The sequence below is a fragment of the Camelus dromedarius genome, chromosome 7 (assembly GCF_036321535.1).
Source record: "Camelus dromedarius isolate mCamDro1 chromosome 7, mCamDro1.pat, whole genome shotgun sequence".
Lineage (NCBI taxonomy): Eukaryota > Metazoa > Chordata > Mammalia > Artiodactyla > Camelidae > Camelus > Camelus dromedarius.
Window position 1 is genome coordinate 83559021 of NC_087442.1, and position 25556 is coordinate 83584576.

The 25556-nt window shown below is 47.0% G+C and overlaps 2 protein-coding genes across 12 annotated transcripts in view; one reads left to right on the forward strand and one right to left on the reverse strand.

Annotated features, from left to right (window-relative positions):
* The window catches only part of CAMK2B (calcium/calmodulin dependent protein kinase II beta), an 89332-nt gene extending 88211 nt beyond the window's left edge, over nt 1-1121 (reverse strand). The window contains exon 1 of one of the 11 annotated variants that reach the window (XM_064487733.1): nt 886-1121. In XM_064487733.1, coding sequence (XP_064343803.1) covers nt 886-950 — 65 coding nt within the window. In that variant the 5' untranslated portion in view covers nt 951-1121. The remainder of the gene's footprint in view (nt 1-885) is intronic. The other 10 variants (XM_064487734.1, XM_064487736.1, XM_064487738.1 and 7 more) reach the window with 10 other exon arrangements.
* The window catches only part of OGDH (oxoglutarate dehydrogenase), a 349301-nt gene that overhangs the window by 79075 nt on the left and 244670 nt on the right, over nt 1-25556 (forward strand). The window lies entirely within an intron of this gene.

Here is a 25556-nt window from a genome sequence, read left to right on the forward strand (position 1 = left end):
CCCCACACCATTCCGGTTGGTGAGCAGAGCCCGGAGCCACCTGTTCCCCCAGTGAGGCCCTACCTGAAACAAACCTTCAAAGTCCTTCCCCATTACGTCCCCCAAAACGTCTCCAAAATCCAGCCCCCACCTACCTCGACCACCCTCTAAACAGAAGCCCATCAGGCTCCCACCTCAGCTCCTCATCTCCACCCCAGTGACCTGATCCAAGCTCCCTAACCTCGGCCCCCAGCTCTTCAGACTCCTCTTTCCAGAAAGATCTGGGAGAAAATCCTCCAGAACCCAGATTCCCCTGGGGACCCACAGCAGAAGCTGTTCCCACGCGGAGCGGAACGCAGCGGACACCCCCCGCGCGGATGGAGCCACGCGGAGAAGCAGGCGCAGAGCCTGTCCCGCCGCCCCCGCGCCTGGCCGCTCGGTGGGGGTGGGGACGGCGCGGCCCCCGCCGGGGAAGACCCTCCTGGCCAGGGCCGCCCCCTCCCCCGCGCTCCAGGCCCCGCGGCCGCCCCCGCGCGCCGCTCCTCTCTGACCTCCCGCCGCCAAATGCGTCACGTCTGCCCGGCGCTCCGGGGACACCTGCTGCCGCCCCCGCTTCGCCGAGCCCCGCGCCCCGAGCCCGGGCCTCCGGCCGGGTGGCCGCGTTGGGCAGGGCCCGGCAGGGCCGCACGCGCGGAGGTCCGGCGGCTGGGTCCCCGAGCCCGGTGGGTCGCGGCCGCGCGGGGCCGTGCGCTCCGGGCCCGGAGCCTGGCGGACCCGGGGGCGCGCGGGGCCGCAGTGCGCTCGGAGCCCCGCGGCACGGAGGGTCTGGGTCTCCCGGGTCCCGACCCTCGGAGCGCGGCGCCCTCCGGGGTCCCCGGCCCGGCCCGCACGCGCCGCGGCTCTTACTTGCCAATATCCTCGTAGAGCTGGTACTCGTCGGTGAAGCGGGTGCAAGTCACCGTGGTGGCCATGGCGGCGACGGACGGGCTCGGCGTGCGCTCTGCTGCGCTCGGGCGGCGGCGACTCCGGCTCCCGCTCGCGGGCACGGCGGCGACACGGGCGCGGGCGCGGGCGACACCTCGGCTCGCGGCGCCGAGCGGGGGCCGGGCTGGGCTGCGCCGGGCGGCGAGCGCACGCGAGATCTGCGCGCTCCGTCCCCGCCAGGAGCGCGCCGCACACCTACGCGCGGGGAGCGCGGGCGCCGCTGTCAGCGCCGCCGCCGCCGCCGCTCCCGCCCCGCCCGCCGCCCCTTGCACGCGCCCTGCACCCGCTCCCGCACCCGCACCAGCATCCGCGTCCCGCACCCGCACCCGCACCTAAACCCGCACCCGCTCCCTGCATTCGCACTGGCGCCCTACACACGCGCCCTCGCCCTGCACATGCTGCTCTGGCACCCGCACCCGCGTCCATGCGCTTGGGGCCACGCACACGGGGAACCCTGAGCCGGCTGCCTGCTGGCTACTCCCCTGCACGCGCACACACACACACACACACACACACCCGGGACTGCTCCCAGTGAACCCACCCGGCTTTTTCCCCTGAAGGCCTACCTCAGCCTGGACCTCAAGGGGGACTCAGGTACACATGCAGGGGCAGAGGGGGGCTCCCTCCACAGGACACTACAGCACCCCTCGTGCTCTGATCTCCACCACCCCACACATCGCACAGTCCAGTCACCCCTGGCAGAGCTGCCCCGGAGCCTCCCAGACCAGTGTACCCTGGGGAGACTGGGAGTGGGAGATTAAACGGTGGAAACTGCCCCTTCTCACCGTGGTCCTAGCCCTTCCCTCCCTCCCTCCTCCTAGCACTGTTCACTGGGTGTCTGGAATGGAAGTCCCAGGAACAGGCATTTGGAATTCAGGCAGAGGGTCACTGAATCAAGGGAACAGTGGCTGTTCCATCAGCAACCCGGGGTCCTGGGAGCTCACAGCCCCACTGCCCAGGTAGGGGCACACAGTCTCCCTCTCCCAGGCCTAGTCCACCTGCCTGCTCCCAGCTCTGGCCTGGAAGAAGAGGGTCCATCTTGAAAGCGGCTTTAGAGAGGCGAAAGCAGGGAGGGAGGGGCAGGAGAGGCTGGGCTGACCCGGTTTCCCACAGAAGAGCCTCCCCCAGGGCCACACTTAGGCTACCATCTAGAACCAGGTCTTCAAACCCAGTGAAGACAACCCACCGGGTTCCAGCAGCCCCGCGTTCCTGGACAGGCCCTGAGGCATTGGAGTTTCCAGCAGCCAGCTCTGGATAGGGGTCTTTGGGCTGCCCTGACAGGAGTGACTTTGTGCCCCTCGGGTTCCCCAGACGTAAGGTCTGGGTCTGTACTGCTCATGTAGCTCTCACCTTGGTGGTCAGCCCAGGGCTGGCCCCAGAAGCCACAATAAATGTTGCCTGGATAAAAGGAATTATGGGGGCCTGGGTTGTGGAGCCTGGGCCTCTCCCACCAGGATGCCTTTGGCACATGGTTATCAGGCAGGTGAGCAGACCAGGTGGTGACCAGTCTCTGTCTTGAGTGGTTTTGCAGACCCGACTTGCACCCAGGAGATGGCTGGAGGCTGAGGAACACTTGGGGTAAAGGCAAGTCCCCAACGAGGGGCAGAGAGGACCCTGTGGCCTTGGTCTGTGCTGGGCAAGGCAGGAGGGGAGACCACCTCCACGGGCTCAGTGCTGGCACCGGAGCACCCCAGGTGCTTCCTAACGGGCAGACACCCACCTCTCCTGTGGCAGCCGTGGGAGGACCAGAGGTCCCTCGTAGACCAGCAGAGGCTTGCTCTTGGGGTTGTGTTCAGCCCCACAGGAGCCTCTCCCCGCACTTGCTGGGCCATCTGCATCATTCCAAGCTCAGGAAGAAGGAGGCAGTCCCACACAATAGAATACAATTAGCAAACAATCAAAACAAAATTGCACCCTTTGATAAATCGGGCTCTCTCCAGGCTACAAGCGGACCCTGTGCGCTGCCAAGGTCACACATGTTCCTTCCAGCGGGAGTCCACACGGTGATACAGTGGCATTAAAATCATGATGACAGTGGACACTGATTTGCTTTTATGCATTCTACATGTGGTATCTCATTTAATTCTCAAACAATTCCCAGGAGGCACATGCATTATGATCCCCATTTTACTCGATGGGACAGAAGAGAGACAGAGAGGTGAAGTAACTTGCCCCGTGTCACACAGCCAAGAAGTGGCTGGGACGCAAAACTTATCGCCCCATCACTCCTCTTTTTGACTTTATTTTCACACACACACACACTTTTGCAGCCCCGAGCAAGGACACGACAGCACTCTGGGTGTCTTTTTTGAGGTCCCTTTCCCTGGGTGGAGAAGTTGCCCAGAGTCTCTGACAAGAAATCAGAGTCTCTAAAAGGGTGTGATTTGAGGCCCCTGTTCTATTCCTGTTAGCACCTGGGGGCCACAGGGCAGCTCCTCCTCTGGGCTAGAGCATTAAAGGCATGACACCAAGTGACCCTGAGAAGGGCAGGGAGTCCAGGAAGATCAGGGCTCCACAGTGGAGAATGACTGAGGGAACTAGACAGTCCCTGCCTACCCAGCCCAACCCATCACCCCTCCTCATAGGACCATCCACCCCAGACCCAGAGGGTTCATCCTCCGCGGAGTGGAAAAGCTGGAAGGGAAAAGAGTTGCCAGGCATGACTTTCTGGAGTCCCAGACCTCAGAAGCCCTCTCATCTGGCTTTGGCCTCCCAGCCCTCCTTCAGGAAGGGCCCTCTTCCACCCGCACCCCCCCCCCACGTCATCTCCACCTCCCACCTTATCCTTTCTAGCTGGCTTTCGTCAGTGAGGAGGACTCTCCCTCCCAGGTGGCAGCTGGGGCGGGTGTGGGGAATATCAGTTCTGGGAGGTTATTGTTAGGACGATCACCATGGCAACAAGCATCACATCTGCAGAGCCAAAAGTGTTGCACATGGGGCTCACTCTACCAGGAAATCCACAGCCTCCCTTATCCTCCTTGCCTCCAGGGGTTGCTCTCATGGGAGGGACATCACTGCTAACACCTCTCCCGGGCTGAGCCATCTTCCTGGAAGAGCAGGCTGTGGTACCCCAGAGCAGGAAGACACTACTCTGTCAATCTCCAGTCACCTGACCCTGACATGGCAGCCTGTGAGGGACACTGGGGCAGGTATGTGGGGAGATGACGGTAGGAGTGATGGTGCTGATGGTGGTGATGGTGGTGGTGGTGATGGTGATGATGGTGATGATGATGGTGATGATGGTGGTGGTGACAGTGATGAACGCCATAGCTACAATTTACAATGCTCCCGCTACACACTGGAAACTCTTCTAAAGGTCCAACACTCACCACTTCATATAAACCTCAGAGCACTGCACTCTCGTTAGCCTCCTTTTGTGAATGAGGAAATCAAGGCTCAGATCTGTAACTGGGTTCAGATCACACAGCTAGTTTATGGAAAAACCAGTACTGGCTTCCAAATCCACCTGACTTTATAGTTGACTCCTTTAACGTCTACACTCTGCTCAAGGGTGACTATTGGCCTTGTTCATGCAGTTACTGTGCGCCGTCTCTGGCCACCCCTGCCCAGAGACTGCGTTACACCAGGGAACAAGGTGGACAAGTTGCCGCCTTCACAGGGCTTACACCCAAGACCAACAACAAACAAATAAGAAAACACCGAGTTGTGATATTTGCTCCACACAGATTTAAAACAAAGAGGGTGACACGGTGGTAACTTCAGCGTGGGGTGCCCAGGGAAGCTCTCTCTGAGGAGGTGACATTGAAGCTGAGATCTGAATGACAGAGAGACACTAGGATAAGAGAAAAGGGCATTGTAGGCAAAAGAAGCAGCTGTGCAAAGGCCCTGTGGCTGAAAACAGCTGGTGTGTTGAAGGAATGAAACAGGCGGAGGACAGAGTGCCCACAAAAGCATCACCATATCTGTCGTTTGTTCATCCGCATATTCTGCTTGGCACCTGAGTCCTCTAAGGGAGTTTGAGTCACCTAAATGAGTAACGAGCTAAGTAATAAAGCTAACCAGGCCTGTACAAGGGCTCAGCCCAAGGACATGAGGGCACAAACCCTTCAGATCTCCTTTCTCACCAGGCATCCAAGCACAAGGTGGGCAGCACTGTCTGGGAAATTCACACTCTCAGGGGACAGGGACCCCTGCTGTACCCACTCCCAGGCCTCTGGCTCCCTGGCGCTCTTTCCTCGGTCACCAGCAAGTGTCCCCTTCCCATCCAGCTCCACGATGTCCCTCCTGGTTGGTGTCACTGCCATCCTCCTGGAGATGCCCCAGAAGGCAAGGAGGCATTATCTCAACCCAGCTCCCTGCAACTGCATATGGGGCTCATACAGGGGTCTCCATCAACCAGGGCTGACCAGACCACGGGAGCAGGCAGCATGGCACCACTGTCCCCAATGGCCAGGAGGGGCCAGGGAGCCACGCCCAGTTTGTCCTTCCCTCACTGTGGACACCAGGGACTTGTCATGTGGAAACTGCCTCCCGGTGTGAGACAGGAGAACCTGGACTCAGGTCCTTCCCGTGTTCACCTGCTCACCCTTCACGGGAAAATTTGAAGGGTCTGCTGAAAGGCTGCAGGCCTGGGGTTCCCAGAGCAGATCAGATACAGAGGACCTGCGTGCATCAGCCAGGGGCTTACGTGAAACAGACATGTGTTCCTTTCCCCCTGACACCCAGAGGAGGCACCCCCAGTCGTCATGGTCGTGGCTGCTTGGCTCCCTGTAGGCCTCGGGGCCTCTGCCTTTGGGGGCTGGCCCTCTTCCTGCTGTTCCCACATGGACACCCATCCATGCTCCTAGTAGCCAGGTAGTGAAAGGGACAAGGGACAAAGGGCCCTCATCAGCTTTTGGCCACATGTCCCTCCTCCTGATGACCCATTAGCCAGAATCTATCACGTGGCTTCACTTAGCTACAAAGGATGCTGGGGAAAAGGTCTTGACCCAGTGAAAATGTGGCGGTCTGTCACTGAAGAAGAGGGGACAATGCAGCTTGGGGACAAGTAAGCCTGTGGGCGTGGCTCACCAATTCTCTGGCCATCAGTCCTAAGGAGCCAACGTCCGCAGCCTGCTGTTACAGAAGGAACAGGGACCTGAGTATGTGCCAGCTCAGGGTCCTAATTCTAATCCCAGTTCGGACTCTCTGCTTTGTGACAGGAACTGATACCTAATAGCTCTTAGGATTTACTATTCTTAACAGACGCAAAACACTATAAAAGAAAATGTGCATAAATTGGGGACAGCCACTTTGGAGAACAGTTTCGTTTAGCAGTTGCTTATACAGCTAGACCAATATCTCCCCTATCACCCCCTAATTCCTCTCTTAGGTATTTACCCAAAAGAAATAAAAATGTGTGTCAAAGAAAAAAAACCTTTAATGGAAAAGAATATGGAAACGAATATATGTATGTATATGCATGACTGGGACATTGTGCCGTACGCCAGAAATCGACACATTGTAACTGACTGTACTTCAATTTAAAAAATGAATGTCAAAAAAAAAAGAACTTTGCACAAGAATGTTTATAGGAAGTTTATTCATAGCACCGAGGTGAATGTGCACATATAGGAGTGCAGGTGAACAAATCAGTGTATGTAAATGAGAACAACTACTGAGACACTTGACAACATGGGCGAGTTTCTCCCAACCAAAGTTGAACAAAAGAAGCCAGACACAAAGAACACGTACTGCACGATTCATGATTATGGAAATCAGAAAAGTGGTTGCCCTGCAGAGGCTCGGGCAGTGCTGGGATTGTCTCCCAGAGATGGGAGGGAAGTTTCTGGGATGGTAGAGATGGTCTATATATTTTTTGTGGTTACACAAGTGTATACATTTGTACAGCAAACTGTACACTTCAAATCAGTGCATTTTTATGTGTGTAACTTACATGTCAGTGACCTGTCATTATGTACGTAAATTACACCTAACTTTAAAGTTAGGCCAAACATTGGTATCACAGGCGGAGACTACACGTTCTTCTCAGTCACATGGACCAGTCTCAGCTGTCAGCCAAGCACCAGGAGACCAAGGGAACCTCAAAAAATTCTACATAAGCAGGAATCAACAGTGCAATAAATTTAAAAAGAAATGACTACAGGAATATAAATAAATAAATAAATCCGCTCAGCAGGAAATTTAAATTACAAACTGTGGAAACTACAAACATGGAACTTCTAAACGGATACAAGGGAAACCGCCCTGCCTCACACGGCGTGGGATGGAGCCATGCGGGGCTCAGAGGACAGGAGCCGGCTTGACTTCTTAGAAAACAGGCAACACTGAAAATAAACCAAGGTTTACCGCTGAAGAAGCAGGAAAAGGATAACAAAATAACCCCCCAAAGAAGGTAGAAGAATGAGTTTGATAAGGCCAAACAGAAATTAGTGAAAGAAAAAGCAACCAACAGCATAGCTAACCAGTAATACCAAAAGCCAGACCTCTGAGAAAAACAGTAACAGTAAAACAGACACGTTTTTGACAAGTCTGCTCAATAACAAAAATAACCCCAAAAAGTAGGTACCAAAAGGGTGACAAACATGAAATAAAGAGACAAAGATTACAAAAGAATATCCTGCACATTTTACCAATAAATGGAAAAACATAACTGAAGTGGAACATTTTCTAGGAAAATATAAATTACTCATGTTGACTCAAAAAAAAAAATACCATAGAATAAATGTGAAAACTACAGTGAACTTTGCACAATAAGAATGTTTTCAGTTATTGTATCTGTACTATAAAAAAAAAAAGTCAATGAGAATATAGAAAAAAAAATGGGTAAGTAAACAAAGCCGACACCTCTGACCAGGGAGTAGGGCTGGGCCTCCTGGCACCGGGCCCAGGGCACCTGAACTCCTCTGCCCAGGTGCACGGATGCACTTGCTCTAAATTTAAATGAATAAAATGTCAGGAAATACTGGGGGCTTTTTCCTCTAATTTTTGTCTGTTTGTTTATGCCTATGAACGTGGAAGAGGCTGCATTCCTACCCCGAGGGCCTTTGAACACTTGCCAGGTGATCGTCCACAGCGAGGGTCCACGCAGCACAGGTGGATGCGCTAAGAAGCCAGGAGGGTTTGGTAGGATGCGCTCGCTGGGTACCAGCGCCTCGTTGGGGCTCAGTTATTCAGGGTTTCAGAGGAAAGAAGGATTTGTAATAAAGACATGCACAGCGGTGCTATTTATAACCCAGAAGACTGGAAACAACCCAAATCGCCCCCCGCTGGGACTGGCCTGGCAGATCCGCGGAGGAGGGGCTGGAGATGCCGGGCCACGTGACATGTGGGGAAGGAGAGCTCCGTGGAGACAAGAGCCTCATGCGTGGGGGGAGCCAAATATAATGCAGTTTGCACACAGCAACTGTAATTATGGGACACTGCAGGCATGCGCTCACTTACAGGTGTCAGGCCACGGCCAGGCGTGAAACTAGTAAGCTCTCTGCACACGGGCACGTGGGCGCCGCATCACTTTGCAAATGAGGACACTGGGCTCTGAGCGCTAGGGCCAACTGCAGTAAGGGGCAGTGGGAGGCCAGCCTGTGCTGAGGTCCCCCAGCCCTCACAAGGCCAGGGCCAGGTGATCTAGCGGGCGGGGTGGGCAGTGCCCCCTGAAAAGTGTCCAGATGACAGAAACAGAACTTTCAGAGACGCAAGGCCTTCCTCGGAGCTTACCGCCTCCTCCCCCACTCCCTGGAAATGAAGGTGGGGTGAGGGGAGGTAACACTTTCAACTCTCCCTTGGGTGCCAGGCCCCCTCATCCGGAGCCAGGCCTTCCCTCTGCCCTCCTGTGAGGTGCCCTCCATGTGCAGAGTCTCCCACTCTGACGATCATCACATGGGGGTCTCCCAGGTTTCTGGGCTCTCCTCTGCTCAGGGGTCCTGGTGGCAGTGGTGGAAGAGGGGGTAGATGGACACTGAGGCCCACGGAGTGGAGTGGCCTCCCTCCTGCCCAGGCCCAGCCCAGGGTGTCCTGGCCTCTGCCAGTTGCAGCCTGCATTTGGCCTTCCTAGTAGGTCAGAAGAACCATCACACAATGGACATAGTCATCCTGCCCCTTTCCCCGGTCCCTGATCCCCCTGCACCACATCCTCAGACTGGTAGGCCCCTAGGATTTAGGGGCTCTCACACAAAATAGTCACAGAAGGGGGGGGGTCCCTCTCACTCAGGGAGGTGACTACAGAAACTGTCTCCTTGCAGCTGGAGGGCAGGACCTCAGCCAGGGTCTCCACAGACTGGCCGAAGGGCCTGGACCCTCACAGCTGTCAGCCTGTGCTGGGTAGCGTCTCATGCAGACTCCGAAGCAGCCCTGACTGAGGTCAGCCCCCCAGGCAGGCCACCCCTCACTCACGGCAGCTCCCTCACTCCTAGCCAGTCATGTCTCCATCACAGTGACTGGTATCCAGGGCTTTCTGCCCGGGTTCTGCAGAGGGTCGTGTTGATCCTAGTCCTCCCCTCGGACCCAGGGTCTCCTGGACTCTCCTCACCTTCCCCTTCCCCACAACTCCTGCGAGAAAATGCTGGGGACCACAACCTGGAACCTGAACATCTCACCTTCTTCATGGTGTCAATAACAAAAATAAAAGCTACCATTATTGGCAGAGGAGCTAGAAGGTATTCTTTTGGAATCAGGAATTATGGCCACTGCAAGGGAGAATTGAGTATGGGGGGACCAGGACTGCATGACTACTCCTGCTGAGGAGGGCAAGGTGGAGGGAAGACAAGAGACCAGAGCAGATTTGGGGTAAAGGCATTAAGTCCCACTCAGGAGTGTTGAGAAAGGGCCTCCTGGCAACATCCCCTGCAGCATTGGGTGAATATGGGCCCACAGGCCAGAGCCAAGGTGAGAACTGAAGGTACAGACCAGGGAATCATCAGAAGGAGGAGGGTGGGAGCCCCAGCCTAGTGAATGTCACCAGGAGGAGAGTAAGGGACCAGATATGGGTCTGCAGGGGAAGCCTGCACTGAGCAGGTGGTATGAGGAAGGGCTGGTCAAAGAGATCAGGAGGAGAAAGCCAAGGGTGAGAGGACCCAGAAGGGAGAGTGTCCTATAAGCCAGGGTTGAGAAGTGTCCAGGAAGAGAAGTGTCACCAGGCGGTGGGACCAGTGGCTGGGGTGCACTGTCTCAAGGAGGGCAGGGGCAGAGGGTGGAGACAAGTGTTGCCCTCCCCAACAAGAAGCTTACATGTGACTTCCACGTCTAGACATTATGGATTAGCGGGTACCAGACTAGACCTTTCACCATTAATAACCATAAAACTGGGCAAAATGTTGGAGACAACTGCTTTCAGCAGTGGACAACAGACAGGCCAGACTAGAATCCCTGACAAAAGGACAACTTGTAGTCACTCAGGTCTTGCCCACGGACAGTTCCTGGCTGTGGCACAGAGCACTGGAGCCAAGAGATCACACAGACCTGCTGAGGTGGAGACCAGATTGGACAGCAGGAGCAGTGGGAGTGTGTGGGGCAGGATGTTGGAGAAGAGGGAGCTGTGTGCAGGTCCCAAAACTCCACCTGGGGACCTGCAAGTCCTTGGCTGACAGCTAGGCTGTGCATACCAGCTGTGTGGGTTTGGGTCATGCCAAATTAGAGGGCCTTGGGAAATGCCTCGGATTTTCCAAGATCTGCAGTGACAAAGCACAAAACCAAAGTTATCAGCCAGTGTTTGAACTGCCTACAAAAAAAAAAAAAAAAAGAGTCAACATTCTTCAGAGAAAGTTAACAGAATCTTGAATTTTACAACATGTTAGCCATAATGTCCCATATTCAATTAAAAAATAATCATTAAATATACAAAGAAACAGGATAATGTGATTCCCCAAGCAAGCAAAAAGCAGTCTACAGAAACTGAAAAACTGAACACAAAATGACCCAGATGTTGAACTTAGCAGACTTTAAGGCAGCTATTACAGCTATGTTGAAAGAATTAAAGAAAGATATGGTCTTAATCAATGAGCGGATTGGAAATCTCAGTCCCCAAGTGGAAAATATACACCTGTCTTTACAGATCAATGGAAGTGATCTAATCTGAAGATTTGAGATTTAAAAGGCTGAAGGAAAATGAATAGAGCCTCAGAGACTTGTGGAACAACATACAATGGTCTTGCACACATATAATTGGTGTCTCAAAAGAACGAGCGTGAAATTGAAGCAGAATAAATATTTGAAGACCCAGTGACCAAAAACTTCCCAAATTTTAGGAAAAACATCAATTAACATATCGAATAATCTCAACAATCCCCATCAGGATACACATAAAAAGAACCACACTCAGACACATGAAGTTCGGAAAAGAAAATTGTGAAAGCAGCAAGAGCAAAAAGACATATTACTTACATGGGAACAATTATAAGAATTATAACTGACTTTTCACCAGAAACAGTGGAAGCCAGACAAGAATGAGATGACATCATCAAAGGGTGAAAAGAAAAAAGCTGTCAACCCCCCAAAATTCCTATCCAGTAAAAATGTCCTTTCAAGAAGGAAGTTGAAATAAATTCATGTAAACAAAACTGAGAGTCCATTGACAGAAGGCCACACTACACCAAGGGAAATGACACCAGATGGAAACTCAGATCTACAGGAAGGAATGAAGAGCATGGATGGAGAAACCTGGCAGGCACGATATCACCCACACAATAGACATGACATCACCAGAGTGGGACAAATGGACATTGCAGCATTACCTCTACATCACTGATGAGGAACACGGGGGAAGTAAGACAAGAGGTTTTCTACAAAGCAGCTGACCTGAGCTCTTCAAAAATTTCAAGGCCCAAAAGGAAGGAAAGGCTGAAGAAAGAACTCTTGTAAGTGGAGAGAAACTGAACACACCCAACAGCTAAATGCAACATGGGGTCCTAGACTGAATGCTGAGCTTATAAAGGACATTATTAAGGTCACAGGCAACCTTTCCATGGCGTCTGTGGGTTAGATGGTGATATTGGAGCCAGATTCATTTCCTGATTTCAACAGCTGTGCTGGGTTTATGTGGGAGAGGACCCTTGTTTTGCACAAGGCTTTGAAGGAACTGTAAAGAATCATGCCTAAGGCTTATTATCAAATGAATCAGGAAAAAATACATAAAGACTTATAAAGGAAATGTAGCAAAGTGTTAGCCTTTGGGGAATTTGGTTGAAGAGTGCATAGCTGCTCTTTGTATTATTTTGCAACTTTTCTGTAAATTTGGGATTTTTTTTAAAAAACATTTAAATAAGAAGCATCTTCATTGGGCTAAAGGAGGAAGAGAGGGCAACAGAATGGATCAAAGTCCAAGAAGGATAATTATTTTTAATTACTTTTATTGAGCTGTAACATATATGCAGAAAGTTGCACAAATCACAAGTATACAGATATGATAAACTTCCACCTTCACCCAGCACCCAGGTTACCTACCTGCCTCCTGTTCTCTCCCAGCCGTGAACCCCACCACCACCACAGTGACAGCCACTATGGCGACCTCGGCCAACACAGACTCGTATGGCCCATTTGTGAGGTTTCAGCAACTGGAATTGTAGCATTTTCTCGTTTGTGTCTGGCTTTTCCCCCTCAATAGCATATGACATCCAAACGTGTTTCTGTGTCCAGGATTAGCAACATTTTCATTGCCATGCTGTCTCCAACCATGCAACTATTTCTGCATCCGTTATGCTGGAATGAACATCCTGGCTCATGCCTTGGTGAATATGCACATATCTGTTGGCAAATACCCAAGAGTGGAATTTCTGGGTCATAAGAGTTTTGGCTGCTCCACAGTCTAGCTAGTAAGAACTGGTGGGGCAAGATTTTTGGCTATTCAGGTGGGTGTGTGTTACACTGTGATGCCAACTTTCATTTCTCTGATAACTTGAGGGTGAGTAACTTATTATCTGTCTTTGGACCACTTGGATATCCCTTTTTGTGGACTGCAGTTCATATTTCTTCCCCATTTTTCTATTGGTTTCTTGTCTTTTTCTTATTGATTTGTAGAAATTCTTTATATATTCTAGATCAGAATCCTCTGTCAGATATGTGCACAGCAAGTATCTCTTGCCACTCTGTGGCTTGCCTTTACACCCCTCTGCACATTATTAAAAATGTATTTTTTCTTTTTACTTTTTTTAATTGAAGTACAGTTTACAAAATTGTGTCAAAATAATGTCTTTTGAAAAAAAAATCCTTAATTTCAATGTGATTAAATTTACTGATTTTTTTCCTCAACAGCATTGTGCTTTTCATACTCTTTAAGAAATTACTGCTCACCTTCAAGGTCATAAAGATATTCTCCTGTGGTTTTTTTCTACAGCTTTATTGTTTATCCCTTTGAATTAGCTCTACAATCTTTATGACGTAGTGGTGTGTGTGTACACAAATGCGTGTGTGTGCGTGTAGTTTAAAGTAAGCATCGATATTTTTTTCCATACGTGTATTCAATTCAGCCAGCAGTAATTTTGGAAAAGACTCTTTCTCCCAATTTATAAGCAAGTGTTAATTTTGTCATAGATGTGTGGGCCTGTTTCTGGACTCAGTTCAGTGCCTTTGGTCTATTTGTCTATCCTTCACTGAGGCCACCCTGGATAATTACTGAAGCTTTGCAGTGAGTAATGATGCTGCTGGCCCAAATCCTCCAGCTTGGTTGCTGTTGTTCCTCTGCTCCTCCTCCTTCAATTCATCTTACCTGTCCTTGGTCCTTTGCAATTTCAGGTAGATTTAGATTTGAAAATAAAATAAGTAAATTTAATTACCTCCCTCCTCCAAGAACAATTTTTTTAAATAAGTGAATAAAGTAAAATAAAATTTTAACACAATTTCAAAGGTTACTTTCCATTTACAGTTATTACAAAATATTAGCTATATTCCCCGCATTGTACAATACATCCTTGAGCCTGTCTTAAACCCAATCATTTGTGCCGCCCACTCCCCGACCTCTGCACTACCCCTCTCCACCTGTAACCAGTAGTTTGTTCTCTACATCTGTGAGTGTGCCTTTGTTTTTCTCATCTCCTTTATGAAGTTATGCCAATTTTTTTACTTAGTTTTTTGAGTTTTTTTTTTAGTGGAGGGACTGGGGATTGAACCCAGGACCTTGTGCGTGTTAAGCATGCGCTCTGCCACTGAGCTATACCCCACCCTCCTTGGTGTTTTTTTAAAATCTTATTGTAAATAATAATTCTTTAAATATTTTAAATTGATGCTGGTACATATAAATATGATTTTTTAATGTTGACATTACAGCCAGCGACCTTGTTAATTTCACATATTAATTCTAGTAAGTTGCCTGAAATTTTTTTGGACATTCTATTTACATGACAACGTCATCTATAAGTAATAACTGTTTTATTCCTTTCTTTCCAGCACATAGGTCTTTTCCTACTTGGCTTTTGCACTGGCTAAGCTCTCCAATAGCATGTTGAGCCGTAGTGGTGATTTCAGACATCCTCTGCCCTTCTTAGTCTCAGAGGGGAAGTTTTCATCACTAAGAAAGTTTTTTGCAGAAACTCTTTAGCAGAATACAAATGTCCCCTTCTGCTCCTAGGACATAATCTGAATCATTTAAAATTTTTAAGTGCATTGAAACTCATGGCTCAATCATATGATCAATTTTTGTAATGTTCCATATACACTGGGAAGTAGTGTGCATCCTGTCATTACTGGGTATGGCTTCTATGTGTCAAATATGTCAAGTTTGTTAATCATGTTACTCAGATCTTGTCCTTACTGAGATTTTTGTATCCTTGTTCTCTCGTATATTAAGGGAAGTAAGTTAAACTCTTCCACTCTAATTGACAATTTTTAAATTTCTCCTCCTAGTATTGTCAATTTTTAGTCTATATATTTTGAACTTCTATTAGGTTTATACAAATTTTTTAATTTTTGTGTATTTCTGGTGAGTGTACCTTTTAACCAATATGTCCCTCTTTATCTCCGGTTACCTTTATTTTCTTAGTGTTTATTTTATCTAATGATAGTATGGCTAAATTAGTTTTGTTTTGGTTAGCACCTGCATGGTATGCAGTAAAAGGTTAACATGTCAGACTTGGTTTGCCCAAACCCTGCACATTCCAAGAAAGGACTGATCTTTGACTGGCTTCTGGGAAATAACCTCTGAGATCTTGGAACATCCTGCCTAAAAAGAGTGTTTTGGTATCCCTGAGATCTTGGGCCATATTGTAACACTTTGACCAGGGATATAAACTTAAATGTGTTCCCCCAAAACCCATATGTTGAAACTTGAACCCCCAGTACTTCAGAATGTGCCTATATTTGGAGAGAGGGCCTTTAAAGAGATAATTAACTTAAAATGGGGCCATTTAGGTGGCCCCCAATCCAATTTTACTAATGTCCTTATAAGGAGATTAGGACATACAGAGAGACACCAGGGAAACACATGAACAGAGGAAAGGCCATGTGAGGACATAGTGAGAAGGCGGCCGTCTGCAATCCACGGCGAGAGGCCTCAGAGAAACCAGCGCTGACTGACATCTTGATCTTCCAGTCTCCAGAGCCGTGAGGAAACCAATTTCTGCTGTTTAAGCTGCCCAGTGCATGGTCTTTTGTTATGGTGGCCCTAGCTGACTAACATAACCTGACAGCTCACGCTAACATGAGCTGTGGTGAACGCCTGTTTCTGTGTGCCTGAGGCCCTGAGCTTTGCTGTATTGACTTGACCTCTGGGCACTGCAAATTGAGTGGCTGAGGTCAATCATGAAGACAGTGCAGCCAACTCCCAATAAAAACTCTTGCCACCAAGGTTTGGGCAATGCCTCATGTATGTCACCACACACTGTTATCAGGAGAATTAAGTGTGTCCCATGCAGCTTCACGGGGAGGGGACACCTGGGAGCTGATATCAGGTTTCTCCTGGACCTCACTCATGCACCTTTCCCCTTTGCTGATTTTAAACTTTCTCCTTCTGCTCTAATAAACCATAATTTTGAGTATAATGGCTCTTCTGAGTCCTGTGAGTTCTTCTAGGAACCACCAAGCCTGAGAGTCGTCTTAAGAGCCCGTGACACACATGGTCTGTATTTTCCCATGCCTTTGTTGTCAACTTCTCTGCATCCTTGTATTTAAGATGTACCTCTTGCAGCAACAACATAGTTTAATTTGTTTCATTTTGATTCGGTCTATCTTAGTCTTTAACTTGAGTAATTAGTCCCTTTACATTTAATGTACTTCCTGATTGATAGATTTGTGTTTCCACCCACTGTGTGAATTCTTGTTTTCTATTTTTTCCACCTGTTTTATAGTCTCTTAATCTTTTCTTTTTTTTTTTTTTTGGAATTAAGTAATTTTTATTATTCCATTCCCCCATTTATTAGCCCATTAGTTATGCATTTCTTTACTATTTAAAAAAATTTATTGAAGTATAGTTGATGTCCAATATTATATAAGTTTCAGGCGTACAACACAGTGATTCACAGTTTTTAAATGTTATATTTCATTTACAGTTATTATAAAATATTGGCTACGTTCTCTGTGCTGTAAGCATGCCCTTACTATTATTTTACTATTTACTATTTACATTCTTTTATTATTCTTTTAGTGGTTACCCTTGATGACAGCATGCATCCTTTACTTATTGGGGTATTAGGGTCTACCATAAATTACTGCTCTTTTTTTAAAAAATCTCTTCCAAGACCTTAACACACTCTATTTCTACTTCTAACTTTCCCACTTCTTTTGTTGTTGTTACCATGCATTTTATTTTTACATATATAAATTTTTTTCTTTCCCTAAAAATTGTATTGCCTGGGCCCTTCATTCATTTATTCAGTGATATTCATTGCTTCATGGGGAAGGCAATTATAGCTAAGAACCAAGAAATACATTATTATTATTATTATTATCTGAACTAAGCTATAAACTTTCATCTGAAGCAATATTATTGAAAGCCTGGATTTTCACTGCAAGAACCAAGCTTTGGGGGAGAGAGTAGGTTTCTTCTTCATTTTCTTTTCTTTCTTTTTCTTTTCTCTTTCTTTCTCTCTTTCTTTCTCTCTTTCTTTCTCTCTTTCTCTCTTTCTTTCTCCCTTTCTTTTTCTTTCTTTCTTTTTCTTTCTTTCTTTCTTTCTTTCTTTCTTTCTTTCTTTCTTTCTTTCTTTCTTTCTTTCTTTCTTTCTTTCTTTCTTTCTTAGTACTAATTAGTTCAGATTAAGTATGGAATACTACATGCATAGAGGGAAGATCAAGTACAAAAGCAAAAAAGTATAGCAGACTGTGACCATATGGAAAGAGCTGGACCACGTTTCCTTTTTGTCTTTGGCACAGCACAAAGGAAGGGCTCAAGGTATACTTATTTCTATTTTTAAATTATTTTTTAACCACTATCCATCATCTATTTGCTTCTTTTCTCAATCCCAGTATACATGTATAGCAGTATCAGAAAAGTTAATTTGCACTCCCACAGGTTTATGTACATTTTGAATCTCAGACGGCATTATTTTTGTTACAGTGTCAATGTTCATTTATATTCACCCTTTCCATCCATTGCACTTTATTGCTTCCTGAATTTCCATCTGTCTACCTGGGATTTTTTTTTTTTTTTTTTGCACAAAATAATTCCCTGTGCTTTTTTTTTTTTTTTTTTAAGTGCCAGTATTCTGCCAATGAATTCTCTCATTTTTAAGTTTTTAATTTTTCCAAAAATGTATTTCTTTCACGTTCACATTTGTGAAGGATATTTTTGCTGCCAAACACTATAGTATTCTAGATTAGTAGTTATTTTTTTCCAGCACTTAAAATATGTTATAAATTTATTTCCTTCTGATTATTTATTTGTGTTGAAAACTCTGCTATGTCTGACTGTTACTCCTTTGAAGTTACTTTGTAGTTAGTTCTTTTCACTTTGGTTCCTTTTAAGATTATCTTTGTATTTCTCCTGCTTGGGGTTTCACTGAGTATTTTGAATCTGTGGACTGATGGCATTCATTTTTTTTTTTTTTAATTACCAACCATTATGTTCTTTAATATTTCTTCTGCTCCAATATCTCTCTTTTCTCTTTCTGAGACTCCAGTTGTATATATTTTAGAGCTTTTCAACATGTTCCATATATCTTTTATACCCCTTTCTGTATTTTCCTTCTTTTTTCTATCTTTGTGCATCATCCTTGAGATTTTTCTACAGACAGATCCCTACTAATCCTATCAATCAACTTCCATTCATTTTCTCTTCTCTTGCATCCCATCATAAGCCCATTGATTGCACTCTAAAATCAATTACTGTATTTTCAGTTCTAGAATTTCTGTATATATGCGTATTTTCTCTAGTGAAATTCTTCATCTTATCATCAATTTTCTTTAAAATATTAATAACAGTTTTTTTTAAAGCCTGTCTGGTAATTCCAAAATCTGTGTCATCTGAGGATTTCTTGGTGTGTTTAGTTATTTATAATCAAATGTTGGACACAGTCCATGACAATTTATTGAGGCTGTGGATTCTTTTGCTTTTCTCTTGTCCTCTGGAGGCAGCTAGATTGTGGGCAGACCACCTTAACCCAAAGTAACGTGAGGCAGGATTGCAGTCCTTACGTCTCCTACCTGTGGTTCATGCCCTTTCCTGGGGTGTAGCCCTCCACAGGCCCCAACTCAGATCCTAGATTCCGATTTTTGTCTCTTCATAAACATGAGATTGTTGAAAACTCCAATAATCAGCCTTTCACTAATTTCCCATTAGTGTCTTAGCCTCTCTAATCTACTTTCTGTCTCTATGAATTTGCCTATTCTATACATTTCAGATGAATGGAATCATATACTATTTGTCATTTTTTGCATCTGGCTTATCTCCTTTAGCGTAACATTTGCAAGGTTCACTCATATTGTAGCATATAAAATAGTCCCTCCTTATCCACAGGGGAAGCATTCTGAGCCCCTCAGTGGATGCCTGAAATTGCAGATTGTACTGTACACTATATATATGTGTGTGTGTGTATGTATATATATATATATATATATATATAATATATATAAAATATATATATGTTATATATAATGTTTTTTCCTATACGCACATACCTATCATAAAGTTTAATTTATAAGCTAGGCACAGTAAGAGATTAAGAACAACAATAATAAAATAAAATAATTATAACAATATACTATAGTGAAAGTTTTGTGGTTGTGATCTCTCTCTCTCAAACTATCTTATTGTACTCACTCTTCGTCTTGTGATGATGTGAGATGGTGAAGTGCCTACCTGACAAGATGAAGTGAGGCGAATGCAGTAGGCACTGTGATGCAGCGTCAGGCTCCTACTGACCCTCTGATGACATGTCAGAAGGAGGGTCATCTGCTTAGGGTGATCCTGGATCATCGAGCCATGATGATGTCAGTGGTTGAATGTCCGGAGCAGATGATGCCCTGACTGTCAGGCATCTTGGGCAGAATGACGAGAGATTTCATCACACTACTCAGAAAGGCAGAATTGTCTTTTGAATTGTCTATTTCTGAAATTTCCCATTTAATATTTTGGGACTACAGTTGCCCATGAGTAACTGAAACCTTGGAAAGTGAAACAGTGGCTAACGAGGGACTACTGCATCAGAGACACGTTCCTTTTTGTGGCTGAATGCTATTTCATTGTATGGGGTATACTACACTTCACTTACCCACTCATCAGTTGATGAGCATTTGCGTTGATTCCACCTTTCGGCTCTTGTGAATCGTGCTTCTGGGAACAATGGTGCACAAGTATCTGTTTGAGTCCCTGTTTCCAGTTTGGGGTATATATCTAGGAGTGGAACTGTTGGGTCATATGGTAATTCTGTGTTTAACTATTTGAGGAACCACCAACTGTTTTCTACAGCAGCTGCACCATTTTGCATTCCCACCAGCAATATGCAAGAGTTCCAGTTTCTCCACATCCTCACCTTATTTGCCTTAAAAAAAAAGATTATAACCATCCTAGCATGTGTGAAGTGTATCTCATTGTGCTTTTTGCATTTCCCTAGTGACTAATGGGAGGGTCTCCTTATCTGCTTATTGGTTATTTGTCCTTTGAAGAAATGTCTGTTGAAGTCCTTTGCCCATATTTTAGTTGGTTTGTCTTTTTGCTGTTGAGTTGTAGGGGTTCTTTCTACATTCTGGATATTAAACCCGTATTTTCTTCCACTCTGTATATTGTGTTTTTACTTTCTTGATAATGTCTTTTGATGTACAAAAATCTTTAAATTCAGTAAATTCCACTTTCTTTTTCTTCTTCTTTTTCGGAGGGGAGGTAGTTAGGTTGGTTGGTTTGTTTTAATGGAGGTAATGGGGTTTGAACCCAGGACCTCGTGCATGCTAAGCAGGCACTCTACCACTGAGCTGCACCCTCCTCCCACTCCTGCCTTCTTTTTCTTTTCTTTCTGGTGCTTCTGATGTAATATTTAAGAAGCCAATATAAAATTGAAAATTATGAAGATATATGTTTTCTTCTAAGGGTATTACGCTTTTAGCTCTTATATTTAGGTTGTTGATCCATTTTGAGTTAATTTTTTGTGTATGGTGTGAGGTAAGGGCCCAACTTCATTCTAACAAAACAGGCAAATTCACAGAGACAGATTAGTGGCTCATTAGGCCTGGGCACGGGGGTGGGATTGGGTACGAGGTTTCCTTCTGGAGTGATGAAAATATTCTAAATTTAGATGGTGGTGATGGTTGCATAACTGTGAACACATTACCAACCACTGAATTGCACACTTTAAAAGGGTGAATTTTATGCTATGTGAATTATACCTCGATAAAGCTGTTATTAAAACCAACAAACAAAAAGAACAGCTGGTGGCCCGTAGGAGGGGGGACAGGCCTGGCAGCCCCGCCTCCTTGCTTCTGGGATAGCAAACATGCTGCCCTCCTGTGGCCTCCGGTGGCCGCCGGCCAGACTCCTGCCCTGCCAGGGCTGTGTTCTAAATCCAACACATAGCCCAGGCCCAGGATTCCTTCTCCTCTGCACTGTCACATTTTAGGTAATAAAGGGTCTTCTTCTTTCATCAACTTTTCTCCCCTTTGGCCTCAAGCCCAAATGCTGCTGCTGTGGGCTTCTAATCCTGGCAAATCAATCAAAAGATGGAAACAGGTCACAGATGGCAGCTCCCATGCCCATCCCTCTCCCTGGGGGTGGATGAAGCACAGAAGGAAAGGCAGGGACTCGAATGGTCCCAGTGGATCCCTGGTGAGGCCAAGGCCCAGCTCTGCCCCAAGTCCCCACTGTGGAAGGAGGGGCTGGGACTCGGACTGTCCTCTGGCATGAATGGTGCTGGCACGGTGTCTGGGCGTCTTCCTGTTGCCAGGCCGGCCTGGGGCTGAGGGTGGGAGCATTTGCTGACCAGCCCAACTTGGGTTCCAACTGGGATTTGAGCATTTGGATTTGGGCCATTGTGGACAGCTTCTCAGGAGATTTGCACTGACCAGATGCATGAGGCCTCTTTGTGGGTGCTTTTGGGGGTGGGGGGATGGGAAGGTCTCTCGTGGCTCCTGGCCATGGAGGGCCGCAGGAAACCCACTGCCTTCCTGCATTTGGAAGGGCAGGGGCTTGGGGCAGGGGTGTCAGCATCCTCCCATGGCACTGTTAGCAGTGGCCCTGGAGAGGCTGCCTTGGCAGCCTTCCTGGGCAGAGGCTGTCGACAACAGGGGCCAGAAAGGAGAAGGCGGCAGGCTCTGGGTGAGGACTGTGGCTGACAGACCTTGTACAGGTCCCTGGGGACACCCCTGGCCCCCTCAGTATGACCGAGACTCTAGGTTGAGAGCAGAGGGCTGGGGCCAGCCTAATTGGTGCCAGTGTCATGCGGACCCCAGTAGGCCTCTGCCTGGGAGGCTCGGGCTCCCCCAAGCAGGCCCCGGGGCCCTGGGCCCTCTGACTTCCTGCTTTCCAGCAGGACAGGGGTCCAGAGGAAGTGGAGTGCAGGACTTGGTGCAAAAGCAAGCTCGGGAAGGAGGTCCTATAACTGTCCCTGTGAGGTCTGCGAGCCCAGGAAGGGGAAGGACCTGAGGGTGAGCTCCGGGGAGGGTGCGGCCCTTCCCTCTCCTAGTCCCCGTCCCCAAGGGGCCTGGCTGGCCCTGGTCCCCTTGTCTCAGGCACTTGGCGCTCTTCGCCAGGATTCAGCAACCACCTGGCCCTACAGACCTGCCTTGGCATTTTAATTACAGTCATTAAGATGCCTCCTTTGGCTGTGGCCATGCCAGCAGTTCTAGGTCTTTCTGTGCAGAGCACCTCAGCCTCATCCCCTCTGCCTAGTCCTAACCCTCCCCTGTCCCTTCAGGGCTCACAGTCCCGGGCTTTGGGCTCCCCCCTGGTCCCACCTCCCCAGCTGGACGGGCTGGGTTCCAGGCAGCAACTCCTACTCTCTCCCTACCCACCTCCACCGTGGGCATGGTGGGAGGGGACAGCAGCGGCCTTGGTGACTGGGTAGGGGCGGGAGCACTTTCCCATGGAAGGTTCCCTAAAGGGTGCCCAGGCCACCTGTCTGCCTTGTCCCTCAGGCCTTGGGACCTCTGTGCAGGACATGTGGCCCCCAAGGGGGCTCACTGTGGTCTCCCCCAGCTCCCAGCCCACCCAGCTAGTACCTGACCCCTCCCGCATGCTGCCTTCACACAGACTCCCGGTGGAACAGGGACCTCCTCCACGGGGCCACCACCCCTCCAGAGTTGGGGTGTGACACACACCCTGTCTGGCTGGCTGGCAGGGGGATAACAACCAGGCTGTCCCCTCCTAAGGCTATGAGCAAAGCACCTGTCGCCCTGTGCCTCCTCCAAGACCTGAGTCTGAGCCTGAGAGTCTAATTCCCGGGAAGAGCCGTTCAGCCAAACTTAGCACAAAATGGCAATTCTGAGGTTGATCTCTACCTAGCAACAAGATTAGCAGCTGATTTTGCAAACTGGTATTTTTATCCCTGGGACTGGAACGGCTGAGAAAAGTGGCCTCCTCCTGTGCCACCTGGGGACCCCACCTCCCCAGACACTCCTCCTGGCCCCATGCCCGGCTCTGCCTTCCCTTCTCCCTTGCAGGGGGGGTCTCTGAGCCCTGGGGGTGGGGAGAGGGGTTGTGAGAGCCTCCAGAGAAGAATCTTAGCCCCCAGACCCATGAAGAAGCGCTGGATGGATGCTCAGAGGCCCAAGGTGGCCACTCACTGCCTCTCTTTCCCTTTTCCTCATCCACGCTGCGCTGCACTTTGTCACCCAACAGACGGGGGATCTGTGGGGCTGGGTCGCAGCGGGCTGGGCAGCTGCAGGATGCTCTGGACCATGTCCTCGCTTCCTTCTCCCAGCTCCTCCCTGTCTGCCTTCTCTCCACCCTTCACAATGACCAGAACCTCCCGGCAGCCTCAAGCCCCAGTGCCGTTTGTGTGGGCTGCCATCTGCCAAGCTGTCATCTAGGAGTCATCATGGCTCCTCGTTTTAGACAGAAAATATTGTGATGGTAAAATCTCCTGGAACTGGACTTCCAGTTCCAGAACAGCATGGCATAGACTCTCTTTTCCAGTTCCTCCTCCCTGGACATAATCCAGCAGACACCATAAAAGGATCCTGAAAGCTAGAAAGGAGAAGGCAGATAGGCTGGGGCCATGAGACTTGAGAACAGCATGCTGTGTTGTCCCTGGGTTTCTTATCTCCGCATACCCAGGGCTGGGACAGAGGCCTGCAATCTGGATTGCCACCAGGCATGGACTGAAAACAACAGGAAAAGCTGCTCTCGGGCCAAAAGATTGGAGAGGGGAGGCCCAACAGATCTGGTGCTCCGTGCTTCTCCACCAGGGAGGCAGCATGATGGCACCCTCTGTCTCCCCACCTCCACCCAGTGCCATGCAGAGACCCAAGCCCAATGGAAGCATGCCCTCTCTTCCAGGCTACACCACCATGCAAGAAAGCTGAAAACTAAACTTTGGAACCACAGCCCATAAAGGTAGGCCCTAACCTATGTATGAAACCTGAAAAGGGTGATTCCCTGCTAAAATAGAGGCATTAAATAAGATTAAGACACTTACAACATAATAACCCAAATATCCAGGATATAATTAAAAATCCTTTGTCAGAGCAGGAACCAGGAAAACCACAATTTGAATGAGAAAAGACAATCAATTGATGCCAACACCAAGATAAAACAGCAGTTGCAATTATGTGACAAGGAATTGGGGCAGTCATGCTTCAAGAAACAATTACAGATTTTCTTGAAACAAATGAAGAAATTGAAAATCTCAGCAAAGAAGTTTTATAAGTTTTTGTATAAAATTTTTTTCTATAAAATATTCTCTACAAAGTAAAAATTATACTCACAATTGTTGCTTTTATCATAAATTGATGTTGTATTTTGTCAAATGCTTTTTCTGAGTCTTTTGAGATGATCATATGGTTTTTATCCTTCATTTTGTGATGTATTGTATTGACTGATTTGCAGATGTTGAACCATCCTTGCATTCCTGGAATAAATCCCATTTGATTGTGGTGCATGATCCTTTCAATGGATTACTGAATTCAGTTTGTTAATATTTTGTTGAGAATTTTTACATCTATGTTCATTAAGGATATTGGTCTATAATTTTCTTTTCTTGTGGCATCCCTATCTGGTTTTGGTATCAGGATATTGCTGGCCTCATAAAATAAGTTTGAGAGAGTTCTCTCCTCTTCTATTTTTTGGAAGATTTTGAGGAGGATTGGTATTAATTCTTTCTTGAATGTTTGTTAGAATTCACCAGTGAAGCTGTCTAGTTCTGGACTTATGTTTGTTGTGAGGTTTTTGATTATGGGTTCAATACCCTTACTAGTAATACGTCTGTTCAGATTTTACATTTCATCATGATTAAGTCTTGTTAGGTTGTATGTTGCTAGGAATTTGTCCATTTCTTCTAGGTTGTCCTATTTGTTGGCATATAATTGTTCGTAGCAGATTCTTATCCTTTGTATTCCTGTGGTATCAGTTGTAATATCTCTTCTTTCATTCCTGATTTTATTTATTTATTTTACTTATTCTCTCTAGGTATTTTTGGTAAGTTGAGCTAAAGGATTGTCAATTTTGTTTGTCTTTTCAAAGACCAAGTCTTAAGTTTCATTGATTTTTTTCTATTGTCTTTTTAGTTTCTATTTCATTTATTTCTACTTTAATCTTTGTTATTTCCTTCCTTCTACTAACTTTGGTTTTGTTTGTTCTTTTTCTGTTCCTTGAGGTGTAAAGTTAGGTTGTTTGAGATTTTTCTTTTTCCTTGAGATAGAAATTTATTGCTATAAACTTCCCTCTTAGAATTGCCTTTGCTGCATCCCATAAATTTTGGCATGTTACATTTTCATTTTAATTTGTCTCAAGGTATTTTTGATTTCTCTTTTGATTTCTTCTTTAACTCATTGGTTATTCAGTTGCTTACTTAATCTCCACATATTTATGAATTTATGAATTTTATGAATTTTCAAGTTTTCTCAGTGTAGTTAGTTTCTAGGTTCATACTATTGTGGTCAGAAAAAATGCTTGATATTATCTTAATCCTCTTACAATTATCAAATCTTGTTTTGTAGCCCAACATACAAGCTATCTTGGAAAATGTTTAATGTCCACTTAAGAATGTGTATTCTGTTGCTTTTGGATGGATTGTTCTGTAAATATCTAAGTCCATCTGCTCTAACATGTTACTTAAGGCCAATGTCTCCTT